We start from the raw sequence: 26,271 nt of genomic DNA on the forward strand, positions 1-26,271 counted from the left end.
GCACATGGTACTGAGGTGGAAGGCAATAGGGGATAAAGGATGTTGCTTGAGATGAAATGTCTAAAGTAATCTTTGCATTTCTTTATAATTTATTTGTGTTCTGTGTACAACATTTTGTTTTTTTTTTGTAATTTTTAATCTGTCTAAAATTGATATGATGTTAATGGTGGCAAACAAATGCACAGAGAAATGGTTTAAAATGCAATTAATGGCCGTTTGCACCGACAAATTTAAGCGGAGCTTAGCTTAAAAACCATGGCATCGATTATTGAGACAATGGTTGCCATGGATTTTAAGCTACGCTTAAGCTAGGCTCCACTTAAATTTGTCAGTGCAAACGGCCATAAGAGGTCTATACGCACGTTTCTAGGATTTTGGCACATGTCAGAACACTTTTTCAGAGCTTTGTACTCCTTTTTAGTGCTTTGTAGGCACGCCTGGCTGAAATCCACTTACGAAGCTCTGAAATGCGTTATAAAGGCTCTGGAAATCATTTTAAATGTGTACTTCAGGAGTTTTCGAAGGCTTTTTGAACGATTTCTAACGCTTTATATCGCTCTTCCTCATGATTGTTTCTCTAATACCTTTTTAGAAGAGTTTCTACACACTTTTCACATTTTTTACGTAGCGTTCCTACCCTTTCATCAATCAAAATTTATAGAATTAATCGTAATAATCATTCTCGACGTATCACTTTATTTGCAATTTTGAGGGTGTTAATTAAAATCTAAAAAATGGGGTAAAATCAATTTGTATGTTTTCGAGTAATAAATAGGTGTTTCTACTGAAAATTATTTAGGGGTTAATTTTCATTGAACGAGGGTGTAAATAAAGTACACGAAAACCATTGTTATCATTCTTTGAGAATTAGTCAAACTTGCACAAACCGATTTGCAAATACAAGGTAAATATTTTATTAAAAATATGATTTATCAAAAGTCTGGCAGTGTAGATAAGCGCGAAGAACTGCAGGTGCGTTATCGTTCCAGACCGGCCTCGGGAATATCCAACACGATTTTGTAGTAAGAATCAGTCGTATTTGAACTGTTCACAGTGAAGTAGTGACAATTTAACTTGCAATTTTTGGTCCTTCTCGATATATTCTTAAGGTAATTTGTTAATTGCTGTTAATATTAGGGCTAGTATGGCTACAGTACGTGAATTACACATCGTCCTTTGTTGAAATTTATAAAACGCGTTCACTTTTCTGATATTATATTTCAGTAATTTATTGTTTCTAGCCAGACTCGTGGTTGATTCCATTTTCAAATTTATACGATTTGTTTCAGAAACCCTAGCAGAAACCACACGAAAAGGAATGAGGAGGATAAAGGTAAGTCGTTCTTTCCTATTGCGAATTATGGTGGTATCGATAAGTGAAGGATTAGAATTACCAAATGGTGTTATCTAATTGAAATAATTTGCGATTCCATCTGAAAGCATAAGACACTGTCCGCGTCGGGTAAAATTTGGTACCTAGGTTCTCTTTGTGAAACAGTACTGCAGAATTAAACAAACATCCACTCCAACCAGTACCGGATTCAGAGAGGGGCTCACTCCAAAATATCCGCCTCGTTCCCTACAAGCTACCCCAACTTAAATTTGGAGTCCGTAGTAAACCATTTCCAGAAATCTAAAAAATGCCCAAACACGTCTAATTTGTTTCGAATAGGACCAAATTTCAACTCACTTTTGAAACTTACCATACGCTTCTTTAAATTGCACAAAGGGTAATTTGGCACATCATATTAAATCTAATTCCATTTTCACATGTAACATTTATTTCCATCACTATCAGAAATACTAGAAAACATTCGTTTCCTTGTACTAGTCCTTCATTAATTTATACCCTATTCGAATTAAATCCAATGAACAAAGGCTTCTAGTTCGCCACTTTACAAAAAAAACACGCACGGAATGGAGTTAAAAACTCCGAAAATTTTAATTAGTAAGAAATCAATCCAATTTTTATAAAACTAAAGTGATTCTAGTCACAAGTATAATAGTAAAGTAGCTGTTATAGGTAGTATTCGTACATTTTGACATGACCTCAGATGCCATGAAATTTTTTAGGGGATAGCCCTCGGGAATGACATGTAAAAACTTGGAAATGAGGTCTCATATTCAATACCAAATTTGATCGGATCGGGCATTTATTTTTATAATACACCATGACCAATACAAGACGGCTTGTATATGTACTTATACGATTGGCTATGGTATGTGCTACATTTAACTTTTCTCGGGCTACGCTACATCTATTGATATGGATGATCAAAAATTCCAAAATTCTATCACTTTCACCGTATTTTTTTATAACTGAAATTCGTTTGTGTTTGGCGTTGTGTAACTGAGCCTGTAACTTTTTTGCTTATTAAGCTTTGACTATGTGCCGAGAGGCCCCCTCTACGATTTTTTCCTGAGAATTAAGTTGTTTAAACGTTAATAACGAAGTACATACGCAATTTAATTTGAGTAAATCAAGGCATACGTTACTAGTTTCCGCTAAGTAACCATAAACGTCCCAATTGGTGACAGTGGTCCAGAAGAAGTTTAAGTATGTATAGGAATAATAGTACCCCGAGGAAGCAATGCTCAAAGGTTTAGAAACAGGAGTGAATTTTCGCAAAGGTTGAGTAGGCTAAAGCCTAGGGCAGCGAAAAGTACAGGTTCAGGCTAGTATATACTAAATCAAATTATTCCAAATGGAATACTATAAATGAGCCCCCTTAATTTGGTACTCATATACTTTAAGCAACAAATTTAGTACTGCCCCACGTTCAACTTACCTGTTGAAACATTAAATAAACAAACTGCAAGTTACTATGTTGTCTCAGGGCTTATAGATCGCAAACATGTCAATGAACGGATGAAATTCACGCAAATATTTCATTCAAAACTTAACAGTCTTTAAAGTTTCAGAAGTTAGCTCCTTGGAATGCCTGAATCTTCTTCCTTTTAAAATCTCTACAGAATCTTTAGAACCTTCAGAGCCTCAGAAAAATCTTTTAGGATCTTTTTATAATTTTATTAATACTTATTATACTGGAGTATCTCTTGGAAACGTAGAAACTTTTCAGACTCTTCGGAAGATCTGCTTAGGATCTCCAGAAACTTTTAAGGGCCCCATACACGGAACGATCCGTCGTCACGATCGATCTGAAGCGATATCGTGACGATAGATCGCCCAAAGCTTACCACTCACACACGAAACGATTGGTCGTTACGATCGATCGCTTACATGTTTTTAAAACCGAACCATCGTGATTAAATAATTTAATACGTCATACGTGCCCTGTCGAATCGTTGATCGCAATGAGCCATACACTGTCGATTCATCGTTACGATATTCACGATTGCATGCGTTTTTGTTGCGATGTCCGATATCCAATTCGATGAAGTAAATCGTTAACGATCTTGACATACACTATCGATTCGTCGTTTCGTTCGGTCTGAAACGACGGATCGGACAGATCGATCGTACCGTGTATGGGGCCTTTTAGAACTTCTTTTTAGAGTACTTATTTATAGAATCTTCTTTGTACCATCTTAAGATGCTCTTAGAATCTTTTTACTATCTTCTTATAGAACGCCTGTTAAAACATTTCTAGAATATACAGAACAAAAAACGCAATTAGTTTTTAAGTCTGAAAAATCACATTTGATACTTTTGCAACCTTTTGAACCTTCAGAGCCTTGAAAACTATTAGAATTCTTAAGGGCCCCATACACGAAACGATCCGTCGTCACGATCGATCTGAAGCGATATCGTGACAATAGATTGCCCAAAGCTTACCACTCACACACGAAACGATTGGTCGTTACGATCGATCGCTTACAACCGAACCATCGTGATTAAATAATTTAAGAAGTCATACGTGCCCTGTCGAATCGTTGATCGCAATGAGCCATACACTGTCGATTTATCGTTACGATATTCACGATTGCATGCGTTTTTGTTGCGATGTCCGATATCCAATTCGATGAAGTAAATCGTTAACGATCTTGACATACACTATCGATTCGTCGTTTCGATCGGTCTGAAACGACGGATCGGTCTGAAACGACGGACTTTCGAATTCCGGTTTAAAACTCAAGCGAAATCACGAACAAACTAAAGTGACTCTTCAGATTTTACTTCTCGGTGTTCAAAACTGAAAAACTCGAGTGACCCGAATCTCGTGAAAGCCCCCCCCCCCCATCTTTTGACCCAAATCACGTATAAAGCCCCATTAATTTTATCACGCCTGTCACCTACTTACCCAGATTGATACAAAAATCTTAAAAACTAATCAAATTTAACAAAAGGACACACCTTCAAATTTCCTACAATTTAAATATCTTATCTCCTTAAATGCGGATCGATCAGGCCTACATTATTCGAATCAAGGACAAAACCACCTGCGGCTTGGCTTGTACCTTTCTCAAAAATTACAACTTTTTAAGGTATGAAATTATTAAAATTGACCTTGTTTTAAAACGCCCTGTAGAAGCGCGATCAAAATTTAAATCACTCATGTAGCATCAAGTCAGTATTGCCGAGTTTTAAAGATTTTTTTTAATTCAAGTCAACTAAGAAATAAAAATCTTGAATAACTTGAAAACCTTTGATGCTGGGGACTTAAGACTTAGATTGTTAGATTTTCATGTAAATTTTAAAAATGCAATGAAATATAGGGTGTTCCACATAAAATAAGAAAGTTGCTATAGACGTCCAGTAAAGCCGGAAGTGAAACGATTATGATAATATTTTATTTAGATAGATCATGAAAAACTATGTTTGTATGCACATTTGCGGATTTAAGTTATCAATGAAAGCCTAAATATACTTTTAGGTAACGATTTGCGTAAAACAGCCTGTATAATTGTATAAATTTAATTAATAAACTTTACCTGATAAATAATAAATAGCCACGGCACTTGAGTATATTATAAAACGAACCTACTGCGAATTTTGACTGAACGTTAGTAGGTACTGAAGTAAAATGATTCATGTTTTATTTATGGATGATTCAAAAGGACGCGCAACTCGGTATCTTCCCCTCTAGTTACGGTGTTGCCGGATTTGTTAAAAATGTGTGCATCAGCGTAAGATGTACATACAGGGTGGAACGTCTCAGGGTGTTTGCAGAGATGGATCCATAAGATTCAATAGGATATAAGTATAACCTAGGGGCCCAAAGAATTTAAGATATTTCAATTGAATAGGTACCTACAAGAAATCAATTTATAACAGTAATTTAACAAACTTTTGAAGCGTTTTTCTATAATTATCCGCAATTTCCATTTTTTACGTAAAGTTGTTGAACTTTTCTTCTTTCCGGTCTAAGAATTTACCTCGGAATTTACTAATAAGTAAATATTAATCGTCATTTATTAGAATTAGAATTAAAATCAATATATACTTACTAATATACCTACTTCTTTTCTCGGAATTTTCTGATTTTAGGTCTCTTTTACTAAAAATTTTACAAATTTTCTTAAAGCTTCTGAGGGACTTTCGAAATGTTGATAGAGATCTTTCTAGAAACTGTCTTGCACAACATCTAAGTCTAAAAAGCCCAATACAATTGGAATCTTTTAAAATCTCAATGTTTCACATGCACATTCAACTCTTAAACCTTTTTCTCATGCTATTCTAATGAATACTCTTTGTAATGTACAGGATTACACTTTTATGAGTATCTCTCCGTAATTTTTTTGGGTCAAACATCAAATGATAAAATCGAAACTTTAAAATGTTTGCCATCTTAAGAGATACAGCAGGAAATCAAAAAATTATCAATTTTGGAACGACCCTACATTTTCTTAATCGGGTAAAAAACTTATCAGATCTAACCTCATTGTTTAAATGTAGGTTTTAATCTAAAAACCATTTCAAAAATATATACTTTAAAAGAGCTTTAAAAAAACTTCAAAATCTTTTTTGGATTTTGGATCTTGAACTTTTTTTGAATACCATACATGGCGTTAGGTATACTTTTGAAAAGAGAATCTGTTATATTTCTCTAAAATCTACAGGGTGTTCCATCTGAAAACTTGAGGTGTGATCTGATACCTTTTACATAAAGCATTCCATAAAAAGTCAATAATAATTAATTTTTTTAATCTGTGTATAAACATATCACATATGAGGAAGTATAAAATCACAATCAGCTTCATTTTCGACAAAACATACAAGATCAGAGACAAGTTACATACAAAGACCTACACTAAGGATTAACAAAATTAACGAGAAATAATCAAATTGGTAATACTGCTCCTTAATTGCGCGTTAATGACTGCAATTAAATATTTTGCCACAATGTGTTATTAAAGTTTCAATTAACAATATATCTGTAGTCATATCTGGCAGCACGGATGATGTAATTTCGGCTGGGCCAATTAATGTAGGGGCAAATACTGTTGCTAAATTATGAGAGTTCATCTTGTTAATCGCAGCGTGAAGTGATACTCTAAAAGTGAAACTTAGGACATCTCAGACTAGGCAGAGTTCACTTACCGATTCAAGTGTTCGACCATATACTGTAAGGTGGCATAATGCTGTTTTGGTAAAGAGAAAAGTGCGTGACGTATTGATGATATTTTCAGATCTAAATTCTTGTGCTCTAAAATATTATTGTTGCACAAAGTGCGAGTATTTATTAGCACTTACGCATGGCATCAATCAGAAGGGGATGCACCAAGAATGTAATAAGAGGAATGGGAAGTAGTCTCAAATATAGCTTTAAGGCACCAGTAATTACATTGATGTTTGGGTATTTATCTTGACTTAAATCTGCCTTTTCGCCATCCCTATCGAACGCCATTTTAATAGCGTCGATTTCCTCCGCAAATCCGCTTAGACGATAAATTCCTTCGCTTGTTAGTCCTCTTGCTTCTACTTCCGTAACGCATTTAGTTACAACAAATGGCAGTGTGGCATTGTGGGCTGTTAGCAGGGTTGTTAGCTCGATTCCAAAAACGCCTCGTAAATATTTCAAATCAGGTATGCAGTCATTAGGAAATTTCTCAGAGCATCTTCCTAAAAATGATACACTTTTTATTAAACTTGGGCAATTGTTCCTCTTGAAACTACAGTTACAAATTCAGTGGCATCAATCTACAAAATATATAACGCCCTTTTCTAAAGTCAATTCTCACACTACTCTTATCCCATCTAAATTAATAATAGCGATCAGTTAAGCAGAAAGCTTTTAGACTTTCATGAAATTGTACGTCTGATTGTCTGTCCCTGTGGGGGCACGATAATTAAAAAAATTGAAAATGATTTTTGATTCTGTTTCTGTGAAGGTATGCGACTTGGACGAAAAAATACACACTGTGTTCTTGGTGAATCTTAGAACCGTTTTGACCATTCAGTCATTCAAAATCAATTTTAAAAATACGAGGGCTTCTCACGAATTTACCACACTATCATTAATATCATTACGCACTATTATCCGGGAAATGGTGGTAGATTAGAAATATAACTTGCATGATTTAGATTTAAAACGCCTACATGACTTCATTCATTTCACATAGAAAAATTCTTCTATTAGAAGAGCACAGTCAATATTTGGATATGTATTGTTTATTTACCATTTTACTTCTGTAGTTATTCATGATAAACCGTCTGAAAACATATGTAAGTTTCTTGGTTGAAAAATTAACCCTTTCACTGGCGAATAGATCAAACCCCAAAAGCATTTGAATGGTATGCAAACGTTAAAATGGCCCGTTGAGCTAGTCACTGTACTATTAAGAAACCAGAGCCTTGAAATAATAATAAGTTAGCCAATTCAATAAAACATTTCATGTAGGGCTTTGTGGTCAGACCCTACGTTTAAGTAATTGTTTGTCCTTTTTTTTTAAAAAAAAATCGAATAATTTCCTTTTTTTAATACAGAAATGTAACCATTTTATCACTTATAATTGCACAAGAGGTTTGTATTTTACAAGTAAATTTGGGTTGTTAAGGTAATGAAAATCTGTTGCCTAGCAATTAGACGAGATAAACTGTCAACTAATAAAAATGCGACACCAAAGTGGAGCATTTTTAGGTTGACAGTATTTCGAATGCAATTGCTAGGCAACAGATTTTCATTACCTTAACTTACTGGACATAAAATTGCAGGCTGTGAGAAATGAATTGTATTTGAAGAAATTAAAATTGAATGAAAATGTCTCGGAAAATGCACAATATGTTTTATTCTTCTATACATTCTGTATTAGAACTTGGTGCTATATGCAAATTGCGAATCAAGTAATGCAATGTTTTTAAAAGATTGAAAATTGATAGCTGAAATTTAAGCCATACATACTGTGTGTGTGTGAGACCTAGTTTCTGACTTCTTGTGTACTGGTTATACACAAGAGCCAATCAAGACCGATTTTCAAAAACTATGTAAATAACAGATTTCTATTTGTATTAACAATCATGAATTGTTTAACTCGATCTTCACCCTCTCCTGCATAAGGACTCACCCAATGAAATATTCTGATCCTGCCACTATAAACCAAGCTCCCCCCCAATAAATACACTGATTATATTTACCATGGGCAATCAACCCGCAATCCTCACACTTAACACCTTGTGCTGAAAATCCCCACAAGAAATTTCCGCAAAGTTCACACCAATTCAATCCTTTGAACGTGGTAATCTTAAACACATGAGATTTTTCGTACTTCTCGACATCGTTGACTTGGAGATTCTGTGCAGGGAAAATATTCCGTGCACATAGTGAATACTTGGCCCTCTCTTTCGTGAGAGTTTGTAACTTTCTTTTGTTGAGTGTCATGTACGGACTCTCTTGATAGTTTACAGTGGGTAATCGTTGTAAAAACACTGGTGCTTTTAACTCTAGATACATTGTAACAAGACCATCAGCTACTAGGGATCGAACGCAATCGTATCTTTTTTCGCGGATGTATAAGCCTGATGCAGGATCATAATATAACTTGTAATGGTGGATCTTGTCGTTAAATCTAAAAGTAAGATCTTTAACGCATGAAACCAAGCAATTTGTACATACTTAAGACTTAATGTGTAAAAATGCCCGTTGGCAGATCTACTCTTCCGTACCAGATAAGCACCATTAGGTTGAAGATTTAATAGATTCGCTGCTTTTATATGAGATATATCCCCATGGTAGTCCCGGCCTAAATAACTAGGAATCTCAAGATGGATATCCGTACACAGCACAGGCAACGGTACCGGAGCGTCCAACTGCATTCGATATACTACAAAATATAAATGATGAAAGAAACTTTACTTTACCTCTTCAGGCCGTACACTTTACATAAAAACAAGAAGGAGGATACAAGCGATTAACTGAATAATCCTCCATTTCGTGAGGCATATGTTAACAATGTTAAAACCCACATTTAAACACAAAAGGTATTGATAAAATTGAGTAAATATTGTCATATCTTACAATCATTCTTCCACACTGTATGAGTTGGAGAGTGGGATTCCATGCCCAATTATCTAATCTTAAATTAATAGGTCATTCCCTACTAAATTAAATGCTCTTGGCGCAATTAATTACTATTTATTTACATTCCATTTCAGTAACAATAATTTTTACTCTTTCTCTCTCTTCACGTTCACCCTCACTTCTTTCGCTTTCTCTTCTCTTTCTAACTTGCAGTGGCGTACGCTTCACAGTCATTACTTAATATCAGCAGTTCTCAAACTTAAGTTTATTATGATACTATCTACCGGGTGGTGCCTAGCGCGACGCAGCATAGGGATTTCAATGGTCATTTCTTTATAGTCAATTACTAGCTCCCCTAATTATTTTAGTTTAGAGCAAAAGTTTAAATACGTTTTTTTAGAGAAAAAAATACATACCTACTATTACTTATAATTTTCCGTTTTTCAAAACCGTAGAAATCGAGAAAATAAAAAGGTTCATTTTACAATAAATCAAATATGCCTTGGGGTTACCTAAAAAAACAGCGATCACGTTTCATTATTGGCCTTTGACGTATATTAAATTTATACTTGTTTATAAATTAGTTAAAGAACTGCAAGTGCAATAACGTTCAAAATGTCTATCAAAACCATCAGGAAAACGACAATACATTCAACGTTTTGGCTGCAGTATAGCGGAAAATCCGAATATAATTTGGCTGTATTAATTATTGTGATGCCATTGATAATATTTTAAGTATTTAATCAGTGGTCATACTAAGCTCATTGTACGAGAAAAGGTAATCACATAATTACATAAACACTTAGGTTTTTTTAACTCTACATTATAGGTATAACTCCATCAAAACATCTTTTATTACTATTGTAATGTAATGAGCTCATGTAGTTGCTCGTATGAATCAGAATCATCAGCACTGCTGGATATCCCTGAAACAGAGCAATCATCTTCTTCAGTTCCTATAATTCATATTTCTGCTTCTTTTTTGAAAGCTGTTTCTGAGCAGACTTTTTTAGTGGTTTTTTGTTGCATGTTTTAGGTACTTACTTACTGAGATTGTAATTTTCTATTTGCCTTAAACTGTTCGACTTTTAATTGCTCTCCTATTTGTATTTGTACATTATTCCATTACTAATCGAATTTGGCGTATTATAATAAATTAATAATATTAGTTATTCATCACTTTGTAGTGTACTTAACCCCCAGGTTCTACGCTAATTTCACACTACAAGAACACGGAAATAAAATAAACCTGGCAACGTTTAAAAATGGCCACCCGAATTACTATTCCCTCTAAAACTAAACAAGATCCCGCTTAAATTTGAAAAGTGGCACGTGATAAAACATCTAAGGCAGGGCCCCCTTACGTTAGTTATAGATAACGCTTTGACCTGAAGCACAGTAGGGAAGGAACGTTAAATAAAACACTGAAATGGTAAAAAGTTTGTTTAATAATGATCGTAATTAAGATTGTGAAAACCCGGAAATTTAGTTGATGTCCATTAATATAAACAAAACAAACAAAGCCAAAAGGTGTCGTACTCTCGCAAAAGTCACTGCCAAGGGTAAAAAGAGTACGACGTAAGAAAAACCTTGCAGTTTGATTAAAACAGTCCAAAAGTTAATTAACAAAATATTTTGTAAAAGTTTAAGCAGTAGTTAACAAATATAGTAAATGCATATACACAATGTTGGTTACACTCAAAGTTAAAGCAAGTTTTTGGGGACAATGGGTCAGGTAGGAGCAGGTACCAAGATTCTGAGAAAGGGTTAAAAGTACAGGATGTGACTCATCTTTGGTGCAATAAAGTCCTTTTGTTGAAAGCAAGATGGAAAATTACATGGCCTTGTAGGCAAATTTGACTAAAAACAAGATATGTGGAAATTATTGAATCGCCACTCATTTAACGCATATAGATTCTAAACTGAAGAGCTTTGATTAGCGTAATCTCGCTCCTGCAAGATGGGTAGTCCGCCCCTGGTTTCGGGGTTTCGAACCTACAGTTGGATGTCGAAGACAGTGCACGGAATTAGGTGCCCTAACACATAATTCTAGACTACAGTTTCTTTTTCCACCTCCCGTGGCTGCTTCATTCACGGAGAAAATTGTTAGTAACAAACAACAAGTCAGTACATACATCAAACGAATCAGCAATTTCCACATATTAAAATAAAATGAAAACTTACATGAATGTAACTTCAGGGACAAGACCAAATAATCAACACCAATAAACATAAATTAAGCAAACATTACACCAAAAACGTAAACAATTACAAACAATAGCATAACGGTATCACACATATGATTGCATTGCGGTTAAACCAAGTAAATTTCAAAAACAAATATTGAAACACACAAAAAATATAAAATGCGGCAAACAAAACACAAATACGATATAAAGAAATGCAAAAATTACTACCTGCATTAAATAACACAAAATAACAACAAACATTTATGGAGCGAAACGTTGACGACCGCCATTCAAGACAAGATGCCAAACATAACTCCCGTTCGTGCTTTCTAGGTGGCGCAGGCAACTTTTTTTCCCACCTAGAAATTGCATGGTTGCCAACTCTCCAAAATGTATGTATCATCGTAAATTGTATATACAGGGTGGAACCTCTCAACTTTTTCATTTTTTGGAAACAAGAGTTGTGGTTTGTGGCGATACAGTAGTTATGTGTGGCTTAGGCGCCCGTATAAGCGGGTTCTATTAATGTCCTGCAGTGATTTTCAGCTGCCAACAGCTCCTATAGAGGTCTTTCAAAGGAGCAGGTGTAAGTTCTTTAAATATGAGAAATTTCATCAACGGTAGCAGTTGATGATATTAACCGGGGGAGGCATTTGGTTGTCTCCCGACTGGTCATATCAACTGGTTTAACAACCTCATTTTCTTGGGTTTCTAAAGGGAGTATGGAGAGATCCGGGGATTTCCTTTGTTAACTCAAGTTTTATGCAGTGGGTCACAGCTTCCGGTTTTAGGTCCATTCATTTCTGAAGTTCCAGTTACTGGGAAACCGTGTAATTACAGACGTTATAAAATCTACACAAAGTCTTGTTTAAGAGTTATTCTACGAGGATGCTCTCATTTCCACTGGATCAACATTTTGTCCCATGCTTCTTCTTATTACATAATGATACCACAAATTACCCCAGCTGTAGCGTAATCCGTGATAATAAATCAAAATTGAAAATGTCTAGTTAATACGCGCGTTACGGAAAAACCACAAAAATTCAATAAGTGCCTAACCATGACGTCTTGGTATTACTACAATGTTTGTTAAACTGGGGGAAAATTGTAATTGAATTGTTTGTTATTCAAAGACAAAGTTCAAAGACTACATTTTTCAATTTTTTGATTTTCCAGTAGGTATAGTAATGTATGGTCGTAGACAAGGAAAAGCAAGTAGGACTCAGCCCATTCCTAGAAAACTATAAAGATCTATTATAGTGAGTCTCAAAAAATCGTTGAAATTTTTTAACTTCACCCACTTTCATATACAATAATTAAACGTCCACATTTGTATTGACTTCCTTCAATTGAATTTAATCGTTAGGTCAAATGTCACCAAAGTCACAGATAATCTCAAATAAAAAGGGTAGGGCAATGACGAAGGCAATATGAAAAAGAAACCTTCAAAAATATAAAATAAAGGCAATAAAATACAAATAAATTAATAAAATAGATTACCTGAATTTTTGGGTATATGATCCTTTTCCGATTTTGTAAGCGTTTCAAAATTGTTACCCCAAGATTGTGCACCCCTAAATGGAATCACGAAATTTTTCTTTTGGGAGTTTTCCAGGATGAAAACTCGAAGGAAACATTCATGTGCACTTGTTTTAACCACAAAAATGCTCATAATATTGTGTAAATTTGTGGTTACATATTCTTGGTGTATGTGATAACAATAAATAATGTAAAACAATTTTTCCACATGTGGTCCTTAGTAGCCTCCCCTTTCATAAATCGGAATCAAACAAAATCTCCATTACGTCTGTGTGTACTCTTATTTCCGGTTAAATGGCAGAACCAAAATTGTGACACATTCTTAGACATAAATAAGGAACAGCTGTAAAGGCAGAATCTCTCATGCGCAAGTTTATCAGTGCTATCCATAGAAATGTTTGTTTTTAATGTTATTTTTGAAATTTGAACCACAATGGTTCTAGTAAAGGCAAACATATCGCATATTCTAAACGATAGGTGTGCGCATGGGTAATGCTTTCTTAGTTGTAGATATTTTCATGAAATTTTAACCACAGACGCTTTTAGCAAAGGCCAGCATATCGAATATTGTAAAAATCAGATGTGCGCATGCGCAAACTGCACAATGCCAACGTTCTTATTTACACTTTTTTTTTAATTTTAACCACAAATGCTTCTAGTAGCAAAAACATAACGGATACAGCTATGGCCTTTTGGAAAGTATTGATTGATCAATACATGGAAAATGCACTGAAGTTCTCGCCTTTGGGTGCAACACCTTTATTTTTTTTATTTTAAGACGGATATTTGTAAAATTTTAACAAAAGTTGTTACTTAATGTAGAAGAAAATTGAACATATACTTAAAAACAGCTTTGTTGCGGGCGCCTTTGTAAAGATCATTGCGAACACTCCCTACATATAAATTGCCACCTATTGAAATTTCTGTTAAATTATCTCGCTATGATTACACTACAAATCATCTAGTGTCCCTCCTGTACAGGGGCATCTGTAACTTCATCAGGGGCAACGAACGATCAAAACTAAAAGTATACATGTTTCTTTCTAGGTAATTAGGTTCCTATTTAATCCTGATATACACATGAAGTAATTGTAATTGCAAATATACTTAGGTATTGTTTTTTGTTGATAAAGCAAATATCAGAATGGCACTTTGCCAACGAGAAAAAATAGATAGGTATTATTCAATATGGACATTTATGTTAATACAGGGTATTCTCGCCAGTAGCGCCACTAAATCAGTTATGAAATTGTTAACATTGTTCCCGAGAATGCCTCGCTATGATTATATAGTACCCAATTTTTTCCACAAGCTTCGAATCTGTCCCATTTAAAAAGATTCTGACAAAATCGCTCAAGAGGACGAGACCAAATATATTGCTACAAATAAATTAATTGAAGTTCATCAATATTAACGCTTGAACTATTAATTTATTTTACGTTATTATTTACAATGGTATAATATGCACATACACTTATGTATATGGAAGTATTTTTTTTTTATTTATATAAAACACATTTTATAAAATATATACGTATATCGACAATATGATGTGAATCATAAAAAGTCCATGTCTAACGCATTATACAATGCAGCAATTTCACTGTGACTGGTTATTCTCCAAAAAGGAAAATTTAAAGCTTTTGCAGCCGCCTCATCATCTTGACTGTCGCCGATCACCACATATGTGCACTTCCTCCCAAATCTTGCAACCACTCTTTCAAAACAGCTCTCCTTACCTAAAAGGTTTGAAATATTTAAAAAACGCCTAATTCTTAGATGTACAAACCTATTTTGGTAGCAGAGTAAATGTTGTCTATGGAAAAAACTCCTCCTAAACCGAATAACAAAACTTTGGCAAGTGTTGGGATTAACTGCGTTGTTGTTACTAACACATTAACACAATTACTCCTCGAATTAATTAACGTTAAACATTTATTTGCTAATGTGAGCCAATTGTCTGTAATACTTTCTATTTCTGCCCTCAGCTGTAACCATTGCTCCCTCTTAGTCGGACCCAAAAGTCCTCCAACACTATAACCACAGTGATGAAGTACAAGTGCAACCATTCACAGTCAGCTTACCTGTTCCGATAGTTATTGAAAGTCTCCTTAATTTTCCGATACCTAAATGCAAGTTTACGCATCCAATCCACACCACCCCGCACCCCAGATCCTAAACATAAATTGCCACTACCCGCCGCAGCTGCATGAAAACCATCTGTGCCGAAATTGTAATTTGTTAGATCTTGTCCATTATCGTCGGACGAGACATCATCAATATGAACTTGGTCGCAGTCCTATAAATAATAGTAATTAGTTTATGGTGTGGATGGTCCTTCAAATGAGCATCTATCCCTAGCAAGCAAAAATAGTTCATAATTTGTTGCCCATTTGTTACAGTGTGACCTTTTGTGGATAGCTGAAAAATTGTTGATGGTACAAATTAGCCACAAGTAGGTAACAAATTATGAAATATCTTTGGTGACTGTGTGTTACTTACTTCAATGTCGTTAAAGAAAAAATGAGTATCAGCCATGTTAAAGACCATTTCTTCCATTCTGAAGCCTAATTGTACTACATTTTGAGCATCCTGCAAAGAGCACACATTAATCCTTCACACCAATCCCTCTCAACTCACCTTTTGATATTTTGCCGCGTAACTACCGGTAAGTAAAGTATGAAATATTATAATAGTTTCGTCTAAGTCCCAAATAAAGACACGTTCAGTACTAGTTTCAGGTACGGTAGGTGATACATTGTTCGTGCGTCTTCCTCTACCCCTTGCGCCCCTCGATTCCGCACTTGTACTACTCGAGGAATCCCTGGAGCGTCTCGAACTTTCTAATTTGATTGAGGATGTTGTACCATCTGCTAAAATAATACCGTTCGATGGACAGTCTATAAAATTGTTTAGTATACATTTTTGAAAAAATACATTATATACCATCAATTTCAGAATCAGAATCGCTTGTATCACTATAAGAACATAATACTACATTCATATTCATTATTTAGAAGAAAATATTTTGGAAAAAAAGGTGAGGTTAGAGTGACTCGCCGCCATAGGCGGAGGTAAGAGAAACTAAGTTGGGTGGAAGGTACTAAAAATGTTCCATAAGCACGTCACTCACAAACTCTCTTGTGTTACATTTTCCAAGATTCACTGGCACCTGTTCCAAATCTACTTAAAATACGTACTTCAAATAGAAAATGGCATTTCTTATTTCGTTTTCTAACTATAGTAAATAGTGTCTATTGACTATTTCACCTCTCCTGTGAGGAATTGATTCTGCAATTACCATTATAGAAAAGTCTTTAGGATGAAGCTCCAGACAGAACATAAAAAGTACTTGAAAGGCGTTTTCCCGATTTTTTAAAAATTTTCCGGAGCAATCTGTGGCTCCCCAAATCATTCCATCACCTAATTAGAGCATTGCAGGCCCTTAGGAAAGTTTGACAGGGCCTTGTCTAGCGATTTTAACTTTTCCTTTAGAATTTAGGGAGTTTTTCGCACCTTTCTCCGCGTGCTAAAACGGTTGTTGGAAAGCTCTGGAAAGTGCATAGAAACTTCTCCATGGTTCTAGGGAACGCGTCTCTGGAATGCGCCAAAAAATGTTTTCCAGATCAATCAAAGGTTCTTAAAATCCCCGAAGCGTTTGTCATAGTTTTATAACGCATTTCCATTCAATTATCCCCCCCAGAGCTGCATATGCCATTCTAGATCCTTCAAGGCCTTCAGAAAAAATGTAAATAGCTTTGAAAATGGCCATACAAATTATTTTAAAAACTTTCTATATACTACAGATCCTTTCCAGCTACAACTTTTCAGACCCTTAATACGCGCTTACCCGCTTTTCTGGCACGCTTAGCTCTGAAAATAGCTTAGCAAGGATCAATGAGCCCATGAAAAATACTTTCCGTGCAATTAAAGGTTCTTCCTTGCTTCTCTAGACGCTTTGCAATTTATTAGATATCTACTAGGGCTATGTAATCCTACGTTTCATAATTCATTTTTCATTATACCTCTCCGAAAGTACTGTCTTTTCATGTATCCCAAGCGCACCGAAAGTAGGGTTTTCCCGTGCGAGCGCACTGGAAAACTTTTTCCCGTGCGCTACGAATAATCAAGTTTGCCATAGCATCCCTATCCCATGCGTTGCCATGCATACCGCGGCTTTATTTTGACATATATCTCAACCGATTTTTTCCATTGTGTTAAAAATGGATTTTGGTGAAGTCGAAATTCCCGCTAATATATTAAGAGAAGCTGCAGAAACCAGTTCCCAACTATTACCAGCGAAATCAAAAGAGAGATGCGAAAAGAGATATGAAAAATTTCATAACTGGTGCGTTGAAAAAATCGTGAAAAGAGTAGGTACGTTTTGGAGTAGGTTTTCAATGATTAAGAATATTCTTACGGTAAAAGAAAATGAAAACGCCAGCAAATTGTGCAAAACCATCGACTTTTTGAAGCGTCAGACCCTCTGCTACATCCCAAAAAAATCAAAAGTTCTGTACAAGGGAGCAATTTTTGAATGAAGCTGCAGAGATAAAATGGTTATTACCTACTTACTAAGGTTATTTTAGTATTCGGAAATTTGGAGCAAGATGCAGAGGAGACGATACAATTCGCTCGACTATTGATGATGTGTTGAAGATAATCGGGGGTTTAAGGGTGATAAGACAAGCAACAGAATTTGTTGTCAAATTGGATGTGGACTTCAATGTAAATAATCATTCTTCGTTATTTTCGGAGAGATATAATGAAAAATATCGTTCATTACACGTCCAGAAAGGCTTTTCCCGTGTTTGCATGCCTCCCCGTGTTCGGCTTCGCCTCACACGGGAAACGTCATACGCCCACGGGAAAATCTTCCTTTCTGGACTGGTAATGAAATATACTATTACATCATTGTGAATATATAGGGCCAATCGTAACGTGCATGCAATTGAGAGTGCATTTTAGAACATTTTCAAGAATCTTTTAACTCTTTCCAGAGTCTTCTAACACTTTTTATACCTTCTACTATGGTCTATCGTTCCTGAACGTCTTGGCCAATTTTCCGAGCTTTGTATATAGGCGCTCTACAGAGCTTTATAATACCATTCCACAGAACATACTCCCTCCCATAGTATATAGGTCTTTGTAGTCCTTACATTTCTAGACCCACCTACGCTCTTGCCAGAATGCTATAATGTCTTTTCAGAGGTTTGTAAAGATGCAAAGCACAGGAGAGTTTCTAATCACAGAGTCTTCGCAAGTATTCCAGAACAATCAAAGCCGATTTTAAGGCACTTTTCCACATGTTTGTCCCTGTTAGAATTACCCTTTGGGCCATGTCAGAACTTTTTTAAACAGCTCCAGCGCATTTTTAGTGCATTCTCCTGCTCAGAGTGTATAGTAGATCCTGTTCAGCTAGAGTTCGGTTCCTTCACAGGAACGTTTTTAGAAATTGTATAGTGAGGATAAGGGATTCATGGAAAGTGCATAGAAGGATAATGGGAGCTTTTCAGAGCATAGCTTTGTAGGGCTTATCAACGTTTTTATGTTTCTATTAGGGCCATCTAAACCATACCCTACATACGTTTGACAGTGCATTCTATGAGTGTCAAGAACTTTTTTCAAGAGCACTCTTAGCAATTTTTATATCTTTCGACCACTTTTTTTTTAAATTCAGTAGCAAACAAAATATGTCTTAATTTATTGTTCCTGAACGTCTTAGAAAATGTCCAAAACTTTATAATAGGAGCTTTAGAGAGCTTTATAGTAACATTCCAAAGAATATACTATCTCATATATTTAATTTTTTTGTCAATATCACAAATAGACCAAACAGTTATTGATGATATTGGTTTGTTTGTTCCGTAATTTATACAAATTTTTAACTATCCCAGTGAATAAAATGATGTCGGCACAATCTGAATACCGCAAAAAACAAGAATTGGAATATTAAAACTACTTAGTACTGGATCTCGTAACAAAATCTTTTCTTTTGGTACGTCTGCATATAAGTATGTTCACATCAAATTGGAAAATAGCCATTACAATAACCCAACCGCAATTATTTTGTACGTGATAATTTTTCTGAACTAAGAATTGATGGTACAAAGTATACACTGCTACTGTACCTGGCAGTGATGTGGCCGCTAATTGATACGTAGAAACTCCTATACCTCCATTTGAATTTGGCGAACTAACGTAAGGTGAATAACTTTGGGAAGCGTAATATCCTGGCGTGGAATATGCTTGTGATTCTGGATATGTTGAACCGTATGTGCTGTAATCTATGCCCTAAGATGAAGATTATCAATTTTATCCGCTGCGCATCGTACGATTTTTACTTGCCTGCGCAGAGAAACCTTGTGCAAATGAAGTTCCAGGTGTATTATAACCTGAATATGGTGAATATTGGCCACTTTGTGAATGGCCAGCTGATTGGAATGGCGACGCAGGTGATGAGTAAGGTGATGATAAATATCCCGCGCTCGATTTGCATACTTGGTTTATACTTCTCGCAGAGCTCAATGAGGAATACGGGTAGGAGGATGTGTTGTAGAAGTTTGATGAGGTCATATAACTTGCGGCTGATGCGTTCGATGTGCCATAAGCTTGTTGCATGCTAAAACTGCTGTTAGATATATCTTGAAAAACTGACAGAAACTAAGTACCAAAAATCCACAATAAAACTGAAGGATTTGGGGAAGCGAAAACATTTATTTATTCTCTTGGGCCATTTGCTGATTGCGACAGCTTTGCTTTGAAAACACGTTCAGAGTCATTGCGGTTTTTTGATGTTTTTGATCCAATTTCAAAACTCACCTATTATAATACTGATGTGCAGGTGTAATTGTTGTGTAAGCTTGGGGATAATCTTTATCATAACTTCCTAAATCGACTGCCGATCCATATAACCCGCTAGGATCTTGAGAAAGTGACGTTACTTCAGTATCGGCTAACCCGGGGCTGCGTACTTCACTCTTAACACCTGTTGCATCTGCCAGGATGGACCAAGATGAAGGCAGGTGAGAAGATGTTGCGCAAGACGAAGCCAAAGAAGTCGAAGAATCTGTTCCTTGGGTTGCCGTCGACGCTGTTGCAGGTGGGGAACCGCAAGTTGACGACGAATGTCCGCTTTGGGGACTACACGCTGTATCACCAACCAGTCTGAAATTAAAATGTTTGCTTAAGTAACATAATTACATCTTGCTACGGCTAGGTGCCATGTGAAGTCAAGTTTTACTAAAATTTCTAAATTTCGGTCTCAAACTGTCGAATTATAATAGGTGCTAAGGCTGAAACCCCGCCCACGTAAAAATAAAGACCAAAATAAATAAAAAGTTATTACCAAATTCTCAAATTTCACATATCTACACCTTTGAGTTTTTGGTGCTAATAATCATCGAGTTTAGAAAGTGTTTGGAAGAACACGTATTGCGGTGACTTTGCATTGCAATTGAAACCGATAAATAATTACGCAGTGAGTCATACACAAAATACTTAATCCAGATTAATTTCCCTTCCCTTCTCTTCTTAGGGTTACTGTGTCTCGTGACAACCCATTCACCACCGATTCCGGTTTCAAAGACGTTTGTCTTTTGGATTATTCGATTCCACATTCATTTTGCAGATGATTTTGCGACAACCCCCTTTTGAGACTCAATATTAAGATTTCCTTGGATTTGCGTGTGTCGCTTTGACTTCGCAAGGTGTCCTCACAACGGGAAAGTTAGTGGCGAACCGTGTAATCGGGAAGACGACCTTCAACATTCAGAAAGCTCAAGCCGCTGTACATAAATCTAGGTGTCTAAAATCTCAATTTAAGCTCCTCGCCAATTACTCGAAACAACTTTATATCCAGTACACTGGTCTAGTGAAACCTTTCAACCGCGAGAAAACGAAAGAAGGATCCCTACATCCTGCTCCCAATGCATTTATTGGTTAATTTCGTTTTATCCTCCGTAGGCCATGTTATCATTTTCACAGTAGCCAAATTTCGTAAACGGTAGACGAACACGTTTATTCATTTACAATCCAGTTCTTAGCGATCACCCTTCAACTTCTGAAATTAGTTTTACGTCGAAATTTCTTCAAGTTCACCTTAAGCTGCTATCAAATTCTTACCAAGTTCTTCTCAAGTTTCTCTACAGTTTTGCATAAATTCTCTTCTTTTTCCCCACGACTTCTTATCAACACCTCTCAAATTTCGTCTGGAGGTTCTACGAAAATTCTCATGTGTTCCTTAAGTTCAAGTCCTTAAAAGTTCCTCCAATAAGTACTTGTCAAGTTCTCAAATGTCCATATTACTCTCAAGCTTTGCTCAATTTCTTAAGTGTCCCTTAAATTCCTCTAAAAGTTCATTTCACGTTCAGCTCAAAATTCTCCTCAATTCTCCTCCTAAGCAAGACGAAGGCGTAGAAGGGCCACACAAACAAAACAAATTTTATGATTTCATTGTTGCAATTTCAGCCAACAAATTGTAGATTACGATCTACAATTGTAGATTATGATCTATACTTGGAGAGAACTCGACTCAATGACAATAGCACATTAATGTATGTACAATGCTTAATTTAATACACAATTGTAAATCGGAATCTACAATTGTAAACCGTAAGAAGCTCATTTAATTTATTAGTTCCTATAACAATTTCCGCAAGTTCTCTTTTCCTAGAAACTGGCCATTTAAGAAACCAAAATAAAACTAAAACACTAAGAAACCGCAATAATTACTTAAAAATCGTACCCGCTTCAACAAAAAAGAGCAGCAATAATCAGCGAATCAAAAGGTTGTAATGACACTTTTGCTGTTGAAAAGATTACCATTTATTAAATTATTTTTTCCAAATACGAATTCGTTTTTTATTGAATTTAATCCCTAATTTTTGTGCATTAAGGGATTAAAAAAAATTTAATCCCTCATTTTTTTTTTCTTGTAAAACATTCAGTATTCATTTTCTTTATTTTCAGAACAGGTAATATGAAAAGCACAATTTATAAAGGGCCTTAGTGTACATCCAGCTCTTCCTCTTCCTATGTAATGCCAAATAACTAAGTTCTTCTCCGCTTCAACAATGGTAAAAACTCCTCACTTTTAGTGTTTGTGTCTGGAATACTAACTACCAGCATCGATTCTCCATCTTCTATGTCTCTTTCCTTTTTCTTTCTTTTTTCTTCATTTTGTGACATGTCCTAATACAATATTATATTGTTAACAGGAAACAATAAAAGTTATGAAGTTAGGTAGTCTACGTTCATTTTTAACAATTCCTCTGATCTGCAAGCTGCAACTTCCTTCAATATCCACAATTGTCACAATCTACAACCACAAACTTTGGAAGCATGAGCATGCAATGTTTTACACAAACTAACCTTTATCAGAAAATGACATCTTAGGGGATGAAAGAAGCGCCGTCATATGCTTCGTCACTTTCGTCTTCAGTATTTGTAGAAGGGTTACATTACAACAGTTACAAACAAGCGAGCGTAACTATAACACCCTAAAAAGCCTACCTTATACTTTTTCACAGTTTTTATAGCATATTAATTTTCAAATGGATTCAGATCGGTCGGTATTGGAAAAATAGTATAAGTAACACTGGATTAAACTTGTTTTTGTTCCCTCAAGAATTTTAAAGCCCTCGGCAAGCCTCGGGCTTTAAACCATTCTTTCGGAAACAAAACCTCTTTTTAATCCCTTGTTACTTAATATACTGTTTTCGGTTGTTAGTGATTTCCTTCCTTCAGGTTCTCCTTTTCTCAATTTCCTCATAAGCCTCTCCCAAAACCCCAAAGTTCGTTTAAAGCTTACTTCTCGGTTCCATCATCTTCTCAGGTTCCTCTCGAGTTTTCTTAAAATTCTTCTCCATTTCAGGCTCTATTCAAATTACAATATTTATTCAAGTTTCCATCAATCACAAACGTTTCTGTTTAACTGACTTATTTCTGTAAAACAGACCTATTTTCGTCCACAAACAGAAGTCGAATGACCTTAAACTTGGCGCATACCGGCCTTCCTTATTCGCGATTCATATTAACACTAGAAGCACCGGTGTAATTTACAAATGGAGTGTAGAGGTTTGTAAACATTGGGCCCTTCTTGCAGATTTGTAAGTGGAATTGTACTATTTGTAAGTGAATTAGGTTTATGCTTTAAGACTTGAAAATATAACCCCTTAATCCTATCTTACCTGAAAAGACATTTACTGAAGACCTCGAATCTGTCTTGAATTGGCTTAAACACGCTATTAACTTAATCTTCTAATTTCAAATAAATATCACAATTTATCATTCAATTTCTAGCGCACGCGTACAACTTTACAACAACTCACCGACATTCCCTTACGTCGATTATGCTTTAAAACATTTTAAAACGTGATAAAATATGACGTTTTTTAATATCCTTGCTCTTTAAAGTGTAATTACATTGATAGCAAATGAAATTTTTGCAAGTGCCGTAAAAACTACCATAATGATTACGTTTGGTGATTGTAAATAAACAAAATGGCGGCCTTATATCACCAATGGTAATTACAATATGCTGCCACCAGAGATCTCACTGTTAATATGTGGATTGCGAATCTGTATTAAACCGCACGAACTGGTAAAAGCTCTTAAAGACGAAACAAATGCTGGTATATGGGTATTTCTGCACATCAAAATAACAAAACTCACTAATTCGAACTTAATATAGCTGCTTAAAAACAGTCGACGAAAAAACGAAAATGTTGGGACGAGGAACTCCTAACAGAAACATTTTGAACCTTTTGTTTATTTGCAAAAAAATGCTTGTTTTGCACCTTCACACACCTTTTTTTTAAATACGTACTTGATACACTTGCAATGCTTAACTTTTTACGTGTGGGTGAGAAGTACTTGTGCGAATTTACAATTTATATAATCATTTTTTGTAGTGTTATAGGAACATAGGATATTTCCTTTGTGCACCGTTTTTCGGACAATAGATAATCAATTAATTTTTTATTTAATTGCCTCCTCGTTCCACTCTCAAGGGGGCGCTGTTCTGCTCTGTTAGGCTAAATTTCCCAGTCCGCCACTGAAAAATGATCCTTCGATGTCATTTCGATAGGCGTCATGTTATGTCGACATTTTCCTGTTCTTCATAGGCCCATTTTATGATAGTCGGCACTTTGTTATTCAGATTGTTTTGCCATACAGTCGTACCCGAGGTTTTACCATAAAAGACGAGAGATCCATACATCGCCAATCTTACCTACTGTTTTTTTTTGTTCGTATGTGGAATTTTGTCTTTATATTTCTTCAATTTTTATGGTGTTTGCTTCATTTTCTATGACATTTGTTGAGTGCATTGCATTTGCAAAAACGAGGAAATAATGCAGATTTCTTATATTTCTTCAATTTTTTATTCTCTACCATTCCAGCATGCAATAGTCAATAACGAGGGGACATTTTTATGTAATGTGGAACAGCTTCAGCATTTATAAGTGTCCTGAGTAAGTGGTGCACAAATTGCAAAATGTTTGTAAATTTTGGTAGCGTTGAAAAATACGTGATATAAAACATGAAGCATGAAGGATACAGGCCCAAAAATGGACCACGAACAAATGTTTGCTGTGTATGGAATCCTCAATAAATATAATCAAGTAAAATTCTGAACGAAACATTTTTTGTTGGGGTCGCGAACCCAATACAGAGTGCACACTGCACATAAGGTTCATACAGTTCCAACAAGTTATCGATGAATGTGGCTTCCATGACATCCGCCCTATAGTAGACATTTAGCACCCTGCGCCTACCACCTTTTTCACCAAGTAGAAAAAGCAGTTACTAGACCAAACATTTGCTTCTGATCCTGACTTGAAAATTGCTGTTAGTGATCATTGTAAAAAGCTACCAAAAGAGTGTTTATTAGCTTATTGCAGAAATTGCGGAAGAATGGTCGGGTACACAAATGATGAATAAGATTAATTATTGGTTAAAAATATTAGAATGTTAGCCACCATTGATTATAAGGTAAGAGATTTACCATTCTAATATGCTTAATTAACCTTAATCATCGTTTGTGAAACCCGGCATAAATGTGTAGAGGTTGAAGATACATTATGTAAAAAGCTTGTGTTTCCGTAAATTACTAATTATTTAAACTAAAATACATATTTGCATATCAGAACACTACATCCCCAATTCTAACTAAGGTCAACCGAACTATCTCAGTTTTGTTTTACGTAACACGTTAATCATTTGTGCATTCTAGGATCTGTCATCGAATTTGGTACATAATAATTAAATTTTGTTTGTACAAGTAAAAGAAGTTTACAATTAAAAAAAACGAGGGGAGCAAAATAGAACATAACGAGTATACTTCACATTTAAAACATGTGTGAACCAAATGCTTGAAAGGCTCCCTCTTTGTCAAACAAAAGAATGCGAAGACGTTTTGTCTTTATTCGTTTATGTCTTTGCAGGCCCATTAAGTTTATAGTTGACACTTGTTGTTTTCTCTGTTAAAACCTGTGCCATCTTAAAAGACTTTAGCACATTTCCCTTTTTTCTTTCACCAATCAATCGCTTTGTCTTCTAACATTTTTTTTTGATAGACAGGTTGTTGGCACGAATATAATGTTTTATGCCTTCGATGATTACATTTGTCACGGAGGTTTTATTTTTAGTTTGACAGTAATTATTTATTATGTTTTCCTCTTAGCTGATGGGTGTCTTTTATTTTAAATAAAGATTAGATAAATGTGTGAATGCAGCGACGTACCAGGAAGTAATTCTCCATCGATTGGGTCGTTATTACATTGTCAAAAACGTAACCCACCCTGAAAGTTATAATCTATCCCATTTTATCTTAAAATAGCTAACGAGAAATACAAACACAAACATTATATTTAAGGTATACTAAAAACTTATTTTATTTCCAACGACCGCACCTCGCGTTCGAATTTTCGGTAGATATTTATGAGTTTTGTCGCCTGTCCAATATTTTATACTTTTTTTTCGTTACTTCTTATTATTAGTCATGCCAGGATTTCGGTAAGGTTGTCATTTTACTAGACTAGAACAAATGACAGGCGAAGTTGTAACATTTATTTCTGTTTATGTAATTATACGATTTTTGTGTTTACATTAATTTATATTTC

At 35.4% G+C, this 26,271-nt stretch overlaps 2 protein-coding genes and 1 long non-coding RNA gene across 9 annotated transcripts in view; 1 reads left to right on the forward strand and 2 right to left on the reverse strand.

Moving 5' to 3' along the window:
- The window catches only part of LOC116160332, a 60,480-nt gene that overhangs the window by 5,866 nt on the left and 28,343 nt on the right, over window positions 1–26,271 (forward strand). For all 3 annotated transcript variants that reach the window (XR_004143184.1, XR_004143185.1, XR_004143186.1), the window contains exon 3: window positions 1,290–1,333. This is a non-coding gene — a long non-coding RNA (uncharacterized LOC116160332). The remainder of the gene's footprint in view (window positions 1–1,289; window positions 1,334–26,271) is intronic.
- On the reverse strand, window positions 6,090–9,580 carry LOC116160328 (beta-chimaerin). Of its 2 annotated transcripts, none has more exons than XM_031473518.1 (6): window positions 9,417–9,580; window positions 9,015–9,222; window positions 8,537–8,967; window positions 6,656–7,024; window positions 6,503–6,608; window positions 6,090–6,455 (listed from the first exon to the last, which is right to left on the reverse strand). In XM_031473518.1, exons 1-6 carry the CDS (start codon window positions 9,457–9,459, stop codon window positions 6,275–6,277), a joined length of 1,338 nt encoding a protein of 445 aa, XP_031329378.1. In that variant the 5' UTR covers window positions 9,460–9,580; the 3' UTR covers window positions 6,090–6,274. The 2 variants fall into 2 exon arrangements, with proteins under 2 accessions (XP_031329378.1, XP_031329377.1); XM_031473517.1 differs by lacking the exon at window positions 9,417–9,580 and adding an exon at window positions 9,275–9,404.
- LOC116160327 (eyes absent homolog 2) overlaps window positions 14,627–26,271 on the reverse strand; it is a 51,332-nt gene continuing 39,687 nt past the window's right edge. Inside the window, exons 3-10 of one of the 4 annotated variants that reach the window (XM_031473516.1) lie at window positions 19,970–20,314; window positions 19,496–19,775; window positions 19,279–19,441; window positions 15,788–16,017; window positions 15,650–15,739; window positions 15,232–15,446; window positions 14,937–15,181; window positions 14,627–14,886 (exon numbers count right to left, since the gene is read on the reverse strand). In XM_031473516.1, coding sequence (XP_031329376.1) covers window positions 14,705–14,886; window positions 14,937–15,181; window positions 15,232–15,446; window positions 15,650–15,739; window positions 15,788–16,017; window positions 19,279–19,441; window positions 19,496–19,775; window positions 19,970–20,314 — 1,750 coding nt within the window. In that variant the 3' untranslated portion in view covers window positions 14,627–14,704. Of the gene's footprint in view, window positions 14,887–14,936; window positions 15,182–15,231; window positions 15,447–15,649; window positions 15,740–15,787; window positions 16,048–19,278; window positions 19,442–19,495; window positions 19,776–19,969; window positions 20,315–26,271 lie in introns of all 4 variants that reach the window. The other 3 variants (XM_031473515.1, XM_031473513.1, XM_031473514.1) reach the window with 3 other exon arrangements.

This window comes from Photinus pyralis, unplaced genomic scaffold (assembly GCF_008802855.1).
Source record: "Photinus pyralis isolate 1611_PpyrPB1 unplaced genomic scaffold, Ppyr1.3 Ppyr1.4_LG1, whole genome shotgun sequence".
In the NCBI taxonomy this organism is placed as follows: Eukaryota; Metazoa; Arthropoda; class Insecta; order Coleoptera; family Lampyridae; genus Photinus; species Photinus pyralis.

Bases quoted from the DNA above. Each gene is read 5' to 3' on its own strand.
- LOC116160328 (XM_031473517.1), bottom strand. From the start codon at position 9,341: ATGCCTCACGAAATGGAGGATTATTCAGTTAATCGCTTGTATCCTCCT. The intron at 9,223-9,274 runs GTACGGCCTGAA...TATATTTTGTAG, and splicing joins TTCTTGTTTTTATGTAAAGT to TATATCGAATGCAGTTGGAC. The intron at 7,025-8,536 runs GTAAATATAATC...TATCATTTTTAG, and splicing joins TTGCGGGTTGATTGCCCATG to GAAGATGCTCTGAGAAATTT.